This window comes from Chrysemys picta, chromosome 13 (assembly GCF_011386835.1).
Source record: "Chrysemys picta bellii isolate R12L10 chromosome 13, ASM1138683v2, whole genome shotgun sequence".
Classification (NCBI taxonomy): Eukaryota; Metazoa; Chordata; order Testudines; family Emydidae; genus Chrysemys; species Chrysemys picta.
Genome location: NC_088803.1, coordinates 11,802,027 through 11,813,366, shown reverse-complemented (window position 1 = coordinate 11,813,366; position 11,340 = coordinate 11,802,027). Strand labels below are relative to the sequence as shown.

Genomic DNA, 11,340 nt, shown 5'->3' with positions numbered 1-11,340 from the left:
GGCAGACAGTGATTCTGATTCTTTCCTTTATACTTCTATAACTAGCTATGTGAGAAACATGTACCGAAATTCTTAAAATATACGCCTTTAGAGACAGGCCTGAATATCTATATCCTAACAGTAGAGATTACACTTGTGGGATAAAATTCAAAGCCATATGATCAGTTAATTTAACATGCCCCGTTGGCTTCCCGCTCTGCACTCTGCCCCCTAATCCATCATCTCTACAGGTTTTTGTGTGTGGACATTGGGACTTTTAAGGGTGTCTAGAGATAAAAAAATCCCATTTAACTTTCTTTGAAACAACGCATTGAGCTACCTTTGAGAAATTCCAGTTACAACCTGTATTCACATGCCTAGTATTGTTGACTTCAATAGGACCACTCGCATGAATAAGTAATATTCAAATAACAAAAGACAATCCCACATAACAATAATTTCACATTTTATTTTACCTTAAAAACATTAACTTGGACTATATGAATTTCAGGAAGGCTGCGGACAAAATGCAGAGTCCAAAGGAGAGCAACAAAAATGATGAAAGCTTTAGAAAACCTGATGTGTGAGGAAAGCTTAAAAAAAACTGGGCATATTTAGTATTGAGAAAAAAGACTGAAGGGGAAATCTGATGACTGTCCGCAAATATGTTAAGGTCTGGTCTAACAAGGAGCGTGATCAATTGTTCTCCATGTGCACAGAAGGTAGGACAAAAAGGAACTGGCTTCATCTGCAGCAAGGGATTTAGGTGAGATAGAAGAAAAAGATTCTATCTATAATGCTAGTTAAGGTCTGGAACAAGCTTCCAACAGAGGTTGTGGAATCCCAGTCACTGGAGATTTTTAACAACAGACTGGTCAAACCCGTCTCAGGGATGGTCTAGGTTTATTTGTTCCTGCCTCAGTGCAGGTGGTTGGACGAGATGACCTCTCAAGGTCCCTTCCAACCCTACATTTCCATGACTCTTGCAAAAGCCACACATTTACTTAGAGCTTTTCTGAGGGCCTCCTTGACTTCTTTGTTTCTCAGGCTGTAGATGAGGGGGTTGAGCAAAGGTGTAATGACAGTGTAGAAGACAGAGAATACTTTATTCAGGTTTCTCAACGTATCAGTTTTTGGTAACATATAGGCAATGATTAGTGTCCCATAGTAAATGGTAACAACGATGAGGTGCGAAGAGCAGGTGGAAAATGCCTTTTGCTTCCCAGTGGTGGAAGGGATTCTGAGGATGGTGATGATGATGCAAATGTAGGATGTCAGAGTTAAAATGAATGGAATCACTGAGAATATTGAAGAGCATATGAAAGCAACCACCTTCAGCACATGGAGATCACTGCAGGAGAGTTTTATTACTGGGATGAAATCACAAAAGAAACTGTTTATTTCTGTTGGACCACAAAAAGTTAACTGTGACATCAATATTATTATTATGATCATAGCCAGAAACCCACTCATCCAAGATCCAACAGTTAGCTGGAGACAGAACCTATCATTCATGAGGACTGTATAATGCAGTGGTTTGCATATCGCTAAATACCGATCATATGACATCATGGATAAGAGGAAACACTCTGTACCCACCAGAGCACCAAAGAAATAAAATTGTATGATGCAGCTGCTAACAGAAATGGTTCTGTCCCCAGACAGGAGACTGGCCAGCATTCTAGGCAGGACAGTGGAGCTGTAGCAGGTCTCTAAACAAGACAAGTTCCCAAGGAAAAAATACATGGGGGTATGAAGGTGCTGATCAGCCACAACTAGTGCTGCGATGAGGATGTTCCCGGCCATGGTCGCAATGTAGATCACTAGAAACACCAGGAAGAGAAGGGTCTGCAGTTCAGGGAGATTCCCGAATCCCAGAAGGCTGAATTCCGTCACTGATTGATTTCTCCTGTCTCTGTTTTCCATGAACAGTCCCTACAGAAAATTAAACAAAAGCTCTACAATTGTACTTGATGAAGTTAGAAAATTAATACAGAGTCAATCATTATAATTTATAAAGATAATTTAAACTCTCCTTTTCCTGCTGATTACTGGCGGTATGTTTCAGCTGATAGCTGAGATAATGAACATGCATGTTTTTGGTATTGCTGATGCTTGAGGCATCTGATGGTAGCTTAAAAGTGACTTGACATTTCATTAGCCACAAACCTGGTTGACACAACTGGTGCCATCTCCATTTCTTCCAAATCTAATTCTGATCTCATTGGTATCATGCACACACCATGTTTTCCCAACTATTCCCATACACTTGTTTGGAAAGAATCCAAATCCCTTCTGAGTTACTGAAAACTGACAGACAACTTTCTTTCTTAAGCAACCAGGGCCTGATTTTCAAAGTTATTTAGGTAGCTGCCTAGGACTGGAGTCACAACAGGATTCAGCTGCCTAACTGCCACTTTAGGCACCGAAATCCCATTATCAGGCCCCACTGGAATTCACAAAATCGCCACTCAGAAGCCCCCCAAACCCGAAGATGCCTAAACTTGTTCAGCGCCTAATTTTTGGTTGTAAAAGTCCCCCAGGTGGCTACGTTTCTGCCCCACACCAGAGCAGACCATCCCAGTGGTTTTCTAGATGCCTAAAATTTAGGCACATTGACAATATCAACAAGCCTTTGTGATTCTAGCCCTTTAGTGGAGCTTTCAAAGCTAGATGAGCTTTCTTGTGCCCAGCCTACTCGGGACCTTTTGAAAATTGTACTATGAACCTATATGCATCTTAAGGCGCTCATAAACTCCTTTGAAAATCTGGCCCCATATCTTCAAACTGTTTTATATCAGCAGAGCTGCAATAACTTTCCAGAGCTACACCAGTTTACTCGAGGTGAAGATCTGACCCCTTGACTGCACTTGCATTGGATATCTGGCCCAGTGAATTGAAACATGAGACAGTCAAGATTTAAACCATTCTCTATAATGGAAGATACCTCCCTCACTTCTACTTAGTCTACTTTTATAAGATTTCCTGACTTTCCAATTCCTCATTCAGCCTACACATAAAAATATATAATAGTATACCCGTGAAGCTAACAAAAATATAAAAACATGTCTATCATCCTTAAAGGTCAAGTTCCTGACGTTTGAATCGCATACTTCTAGTTGAATACTTCTGAATCTGGAAACAGTTTCATTATAACTGAAGCTCATCAGCTGGCATCAAGATTATATACACCTCAGCTGAGAAAGATGCTTTCTTATTGCCTTATTTTTCATTTAGCATGAGATTCTTCTGTGAGAGTCCTATGGACCAAGAAGATAAATCACACTTGCTTACTTAGTCTGGGATTTTCAAAGAAGCATAAGGGGTTTGGGCAGAAAGGGTAACATTTTCAAAAGTCTAATGGCCTGATTCTGAAAGGTACTTAGGCATCTAGTGGGATTTTCAAAAGCACTTATGTGCCTTAATGTGATTTGTTTCATAGTACACCCAACTCAGAAATTACACAAAGGTGAGTTCTCCCATTAAATCCTCTAGCCCACAGACTTTCCAAATATTCTGAAATATCTTGCCTAAAACCCTGTGTAAATTCCTGGTGGCCAGGTTGCTCTGCATTTCATTGCAGATTCTAACAGGTGTATTAAATGTAACTATGAATTGGGAAACTAAAAAGGTTTGTTGAACTTTTTGTGTTTCTTTGTTCTGTACTGTGATGAAAATTGGCTTCCTTATTAAATGGAGAATATTGATTATCACTGAAATTGTTAAAATTTCCTTTGAAAAATTAAAAAAAAATACCAATTTTTTCCAGCGTTCTAAAAATGTAAAATGATGTTTTGGGTTTATTGAGAACCACAACTATTCCTTTGGTGGGTATTCATTCTGATTTAAAAAAAAATACAAGAAAAATTCAGGGAAAGGTGTTGAGAAAAACAATATTAATTTCCTTTGACATTTTTGGTAGAAATTATAATATGTTTGACGTGATCTAATGTTCAATATGTGAACTTCTTGAAAAAAAGAGATGACCCCAAATCACAAAAAGAAACTATCCCAGGAATAAAATGTTGAGTAAGAAATAGGACTTTTTCAGTGTCTATAACTAACCAATCTCAAGTCAAAACTTCTAGAACATCCCATGTATACTGGACTCTATCCCAGGAATGGATGTCAAAACATCTTCATCTTAAATATTAGTTTTCCAGGCTTGCATCTTCCAAACATTTCAATTAAATTAACAAGAAAGCAGTGAGAGGAGATTCAATATTAACTCATGCTCCCTGAACTCTTTGTACATTTAGAGTGAGCTACATTCATCTATCACTACATACATCCAATATTCCCAGGTCAGCAGAGGGTCTAAATGAGAAACAGAGAGAGTATATGAGAAGAGAGAGAGACAGAGAGTGTCTGTAATATATCTCAATAAACATAGCTGATAACATTCTATGAGGGAAAATCCTGCAGTGGGGAGAGAATGAAGATGGACTGGCCTGTGTTTCATCTTCTCTGATTCTTCAAACCAGAAAACCACAAAGGGACATAGGCACCTAGAAAATCACTGGGATTCACAAAACCTGAATTTAGCAGCCAGGCATTCTATAGAATGAATGGTGGGAGAGATAGGCACCTCAAAATGGGATTCACAAAAGCCAGCTCGCTCAGCGGGGAGCCACCTAAGATATCAAGGAGAGGTGTAGTGTGTCCCGAGCACTCTTAGGGAGTTGGATGCCTCAGTCTGGACTGGATAAAAACACTGGTCTGGGCTTTGTATTCTCAGCTGTGAACCCTCTTTAGAGTCACAGATTTCTTCTGACCAGAAGTAGCTCCCTCATAAGTTTTATGGTAGCAGTGAGAGCACTCACCTAGGATATAAGGCACCATGGATATAGAGACTGGGTTCTTCCTCACGGTGTTCTCAGATCTGTTGATCTGGATGGCATATTCTGCCTTGTGTTTTTTTATGAAAGTGCAAAAGACTCTCTCGATTCAATATTTATCTGGGATAAATTATCCTTTCTGTGAGAGGATGAGATCTCCCTGGGCATTTCTGCAGCTGGGAATTTTAAACTGTGGGAAGGGACCATTTATCAGAAATCCATCAGACTGTACAAACAAGTTTAATGATGGAGAACATCTAATCTCAAAGGAAAATCATGCAGACAGTAAAACGCTTGACTTCAGTCTCTTCACAAGTTTGATGAGATACACTCCATTGTCCTGTCTATGTCACCATTACCTGTCCCCCATCAACAAAGTCTCTGAGAATCCCAAAAACTTAAAAGTATTTATCCTCCGAGCTGCTGTGAGAGGTAGAGAAGAGTATTATCCTCAATTTAAACACAGATAATTCAGGTAGAAAGAGAAAAAGGGCAGATTTCCAAAGGTATTAGGCACTGACAGATGGACATTGGTATCTCAGGGGATTTACAAAAGTGTGTAAGTGAGTTAGGTGCCTAAGTCACATTGACTTTCAATGAGTGTTATGGGACAAATGTTTAAAGATATTTGGGCATCTACAGATGCAAATAGGCATCTAGTAGCATTTTCAAAAGGCCTAATCCCTTAATGTGCAGTGAATCCCAAACCCTCTGCTGCCCCTAGTGCCCATTATACAGTACAGCTGCCCTTTCCTCTCCCCTAACTGACTCCAAGAACCAGCTGACATCTAGGCACATTTGCCCCTGTTCATGATAGCCCTCTAAGGCAGAGGGTTGGATATGGCAACATAGCAGACATATGCCATTGCTGTATGAAAAGAAAGAAGATTCCTCTCTGTAGCAACGAAAGTGACAACTATATAGTTTTGTTCAACACATCCAGAGAAAGAGATCAATCTGGTGTTGATGAAAGCGTTAGCCATGAGTTTGGGGAGGGTGACAGAGGAGTAAAAAGGGTCTAAGAAGGATCGGTTAACCTGGAAGAAATAGACTGGAGTATAAAGATGGGGTTCAAATACTAGCATACAGTCTGTGGAGGGATGATATGGGAAAGAAAGAAGAAGGAAACAAACTGGTTAAAGTTATTATGCACCAGAAAAAGACCAAAGGACGTGATACATTCTAAGTGTAATGTCCTAGATAATCACATGGACATAGAATGGAGCAAGGGGAATGACTCTTGTTCAACTGAAAACCTTGACCCAACCTTCACTACAGTCTCTCTACTGCTTCACCACACATAGATAACTAGAGAGTAACCTGTTTGTCATCTCTACCCTGTTTTAGCTTTCTAGAAAACAACTAATGAATCCATTTATTGAAAAGCAGATATATAAAGATTAGAAGAATGTTCACAAAATTTCAAAGGTGTTATATTTCCTTTCATTTCATGAGGAACTCAAAGGTGATACAATTTCACAATGAAAACAAGATGGCTGACACAAAGGGGAGACCTTTACTGAAATAATTCAATTATTTGACTGAAGACCGTCTCCTGGGCCTGAAATCCTGATGGAAGGGTTAACATCAGAGACTCAAGCTTGCAATTCGCCTGTCTGAAATGTAAGACTACCTTTGCCTCTACTTGAAACGAGAGCAAGAAGGGACTTAAGTGCCTAAATGCCAGAATCAGGTTCCACTGGTATTCAAGAAATCCCTGCTCAGCTGCTGCTGAATCCTGTAGACACCAAACACACTTGGCACTCGCATTTTACAGTGGTCCATAGCCTTCAAAGAGACAGCAAAGGAGACACTGGCCTTTCACATGGCCTGGCTTGCTGGTGTTATCACACCGTAGGCAGGGAACTGTGCAAAAACCCGTTCAGGAGGGAGAAAGACATGGGTCTCTGCCAAAGAGAAATGATGGCTGATTAGTTGAGAACTTAGCATGGCTGCCCTTGGTGGACCACAGAGGGGGAACACAGGTGTCCTGAACCAGGAGAGTTGCATTATTCAAAGAGAAGCCAATGGCTTAGATGGAAACTGAATCCCCTGCTTGGAGATTGTGTTTCTAGGTTAGGGTTGGGCCTTCAGTCCCCAAAATAAGCCAATTAGCTCAATAGGATTGGTTGGGGTGTGTGTGCTGTGGTTCCTTGTCCAGGACCTGGAGAAATCTCAACCGCTCTTTTCTCAGCAGTCATAAAGGGTACAGCTGCTGCAGGCTACTCACTTGCTTGAAGAAGATCCCTAAAGATGAAGGAATCTACCTCATTCCCTGTGCCCTGAGCCAGCTACTTCCTGTCTACACTGAGCTCCCTGCAATAGTCCCATGGTGTGAAATGAGATCTCATTTGCTTCCCATTGCCCAGTGTGGGACTGATGACAGGAAATTTTGTTTATTCTTAGGATAGCTTGGGGCACTGTCATTGCTTCTGCTTCTGCATAGCATACAAGGAACATCCCTTCAGCTCAGGAAAGCAGTTATCAATAGCTCCTAAAACAAACAGACCATGTGGAAATTCCTTGAGGAGCCACCTATGAGGTTATGATGCTCTGATTATCCTTAATGGGCATGGGAGTAGATTCTGGAGGAAATAACTCAACTGAAAGGGCTAGACTCATCCATGTTGTTAGTTTGTTTATCTCTGTGGAGTTACACAGGGGGTGCATTTGACCCCCATGGCCCTATGGGAAAAAAATTGATTGACTCTGCCATGTCCTGGCCTTAAACTCTATGAAATTGTATTCAGTCTCATCTAAATGAAAGCTTCTCTACAAGTCAATCTTGATGGTTTTCCATCTTCAGTCATAGGATAAGATGTGAACCAAACTCACATCCTCTTAGGAAGCCAAGAAATTCCTGGTATCCAGCCTAGCCTCAGTTTCTCTCCATGACTCTGTCTCCCTCTTGCAGGGAAAACCAGGTTTTTTGAAAGCCCTCACCCTGCTTGTGTATGTCTGGACACAGCTACCATATTGCTCAATGATGTCTTTGATAGAGGGCCCAGGTGTTAAATCTTCTCTGTGCTCCAACTGGCTTTTCCCACTTGACTGGAGCATCCAGATAGGCCACCTATGATTATACCTTCAACATGCATAAAACCCATGCCATGTCTGTGACTGTAGTCATACTCACATCCTCAAAAATATTGTAGGGTCTGATGTGTCTCTTAACAGGTTCCTGCTGGGGTTTCCCTTGGGGTCATCCTATGGAGTCTTCCCACTTTTACCCAACCAGGGAGCCTCTTTTATATTGTTCTTCTGACCACACCTAACACCTTCTGCATATACCCACTTTTCCTTATCTGTATTTCCACACCCCATAGGTTGTTTCTTAGTTTGTCTTTTTTTTTTAATGTGGTTAGATCTTGGCTGAATGTGTGTGTTCTCTCTGTGTGTGCTGTCCCAGCTCTGTGCAGATAATTGGCCAAGCAGACCTCAATCATTACACCCAGTGATACCACAAGACCTATTTCAATTGCAAAGGCACTCAGTCAGGTTTATTGTAAATGTAGCAAGGTCCTAATGCCCTGGCTCAATGGTTACAGGTACACATGTATGCCCATGACAATGGACACAACTCAGTCAGTAGAGGGACTTTCCACTGCCCCCTATTCTGGCCAAAGACACTCCCTTTGAGACTCCATTTTATACACCAATACTAACAAATTACATATCGGCCCTCTGACTTGGTTAGTTACCACCCTTTGATGTCGTTAGTTACCACCCATTACATAGTACATGCTGATTCGATCAAAACATCTGTATCCATCACTCTGTCATCCTGACCTTATCTTGAGAATCGTCCAGTGTGTTCTTATCACCTTGGGGGGGGGAGAGGTTTGTACCATACTTGGTATTGCGGTGTTCCGGTACCACCCTTCTGGAATGTATTTGCTGGATTGTCCTGTGCCTAGCACTTCTTGGGAATGTGTGTGTTTTTATAATACCAGCGCTGTGCTGTGAGCTTACAAGCAGCCAGGGCCTGACTTCTGCTAACTGTGCTTCTTTGCTTTATATCAGCAAAGCAGGACCACTACTTTAGTTCAGGCCTTAGGCCTCACCTGAGCCGCTGATACAAGGCCTTATGTCTCAGGTTGAGGAAATGGTTATAGGGGACAACCTTGGCTCAAGTGATCATGAGCTAATTCAGTTTAAACTAAATGGAAAGATTAACAGAATTAAATCGGAGACTAAGGTTTACGATTTCAAAAGGGCTAACTTTAATAAATTAAGGGGACTAGTTAGGGAAGTGGATTGGACTAACATATTTAGGGATCTAAAGGCAGAAGGAGCCTGGGATTATTTCAAGTTGAGGTTGCAGGAGCTGTCGGAGGCCTGTATCCCGAGAAAGGGAAAACGGTTCGCAGGCAGGAGATTTAGAAAGGGCTGGACGAGCAAGTGTCTCAGAGGGGTCATTGAGAAAAAACAGAAAGCGTACAGGGAGTGGAAGATGGGAGGGATCAGCAAAGAAACCTACCTTATTGAGGTCAGAGCATGTAGAGATGGAGTGAGAAAAGCCAAAAGCCGTGTAGCGTTGGACCTTGCAAGGGGAATTAAAACCAATAGCAAGAACTTTTATAGCCATATAAATAGGAAGAAAACAAAGAAAGAAGAAGTGGGACCGCTTAAGACTGAAGATGGAGTGGAGATTAAGGATAATCTAGGCATGGCACAATATCTAAATGAATATTTTGCATCGGTATTTAATGAGGCTAATGAAAGGCTGAGGAATAGTAGAAGCGAGATGGATGGGAATAAAGAAGTGGGGATTGGCATTACCGTATCCGAGGTAGAAGCCAAACTCGAACAGCTTAACAGGACTAAATCGGGCGGACCGGATGATCTTCATCCGAGAATATTAAAGGAACTGGCGTGAGAAATTGAAAGCCCGTTAGCGATAATTTTTAATGAATCTGTAAACTTGGGGGTGGTACCGTTTGACTGGAGAATAGCTAATGTGGTTCCTATTTTCAAGAAGGGGAAAAAAAAGTGACCTGGGTAACAACAGGCCTGTTAGTTTAACATCTGTAATATGCAAGGTCTTGGAAAAAATTTTGAAGGAGAAAGTAGTTAAGGACCTTGAGGACAATGCCAATTGGAACAAATTACAACACGATTTTACGAAAGGTAGATCGTGCCAAACCAACCTGATCTCCTTCTTTGAGAAAGTAACTGATTATTTAGATAAAGGAAATGCGTTGGATCTAATATACCTCGATTTCAGTAAAGCGTTTGATACGGTACCGCATGAGGAATTATTGATTAAATTGGAAAAGATGGGGATCGATATGAAAATCCAGAGGTGGATAAATAACTGGTTAAAGGAGAGACTGCAGCGGGTCATACTAAAAGGTGAACTGTCAGGATGGAGGGAGGTTACTAGTGGAGTTCCTCAAGGTTCGGTTTTGGGTCCGATTTTATTTAATCTATTTGTTACTGACCTCGGAACCGAATGTATGAGTGGGCTGATAAAGTTTGCGGATGACACAAAGTTGGGAGGTATTGCCAATTCGGAGAAGGATCGGGATATCCTGCAGGGAGATTTGGATGACCTTGTAAACTGGAGTAATAGTAATAGGATGAAATTTAATAGTGAGTAGTGTAAGGTTATGCATTTAGGGATAAATAACAAGAATTTTAGTTATAAGCTAGGGACGCATCAGTTGGAGGTAATGGAAGAGGAGAAGGACCTCGGAGTCCTGGTTAATAGCAGGTTGGCTATGAGTCGGCAATGTGACGTGGCTGTGAAAAAAGCTAATGCGGTCTTGGGATGCATTAGGCGAGGTATTTCTAGTAGGGATAAGGAGGCGCTGGTTCCGTTATACAAGGCACTGGTGAGACCTCATTTGGAGTACTCTGTGCAGTTGTGGTCTCCCATGTTTAAAAAGGATGAAATCAAACTGGAACGAGTACAGCGAAGGGCCACTAGGATGATCCGAGGAATGGAAAATATGTCGTATGAAAGGAGACTCGAGGAGCTCGGTTTGTTTACCTTAACCAAAAGAAGGCTGAGGGGGGATATGATTGCTCTCTTTAAATATATCAGAGGGATAAATACCAGGGAAGGAGAGGAATTATTTCAGATCAGTACTAATGTGGACATGAGAACGAATGGATATAAACTGGCCGTCGGGAAGTTTAGGCTTGAAATTAGACGAAGGTTTCTAACCATCAGAGGGGTGAAGTTTTGGAACAGCCTTCCGAGGGAAACAGTGGGGGCAAAAGACCTCTCTGGCTTTAAGATTAAGCTTGATAAGTTTATGGAGGGGATGGTTTGATGGGATAAAGTGATTTTAGTCAATAGGTCAATAACGTGCCATCGCTGGTAATTAGCAACAATGGTCAATGATGGGATATTAAAAGTTACTACAGAGAACTTTTTCCAGAGGGTCTGGCTAGAGAATCTTGCCCACATGCTCGGGGTTCAGCTGATCGCCATATTTGGGGTCGGGAAGGAATTTTCCTCCAGGGTAGATTGGCAGAGGCCCTGGAGGTTTTTCGCCTTCCTCAGCAGCATGGG

The 11,340-nt window shown here is 41.5% G+C and overlaps 1 protein-coding gene across 1 annotated transcript; it reads right to left on the bottom strand.

The window, feature by feature from the left end:
* Positions 1 to 945: 945 nt before the first annotated feature.
* LOC135975119 (olfactory receptor 11A1-like) lies at positions 946 to 1,905 on the bottom strand. Its single transcript, XM_065565167.1, has one exon. It carries the CDS (start codon positions 1,903 to 1,905, stop codon positions 946 to 948), a length of 960 nt encoding a protein of 319 aa, XP_065421239.1.
* Between the last annotated feature and the right edge of the window lie 9,435 nt (positions 1,906 to 11,340).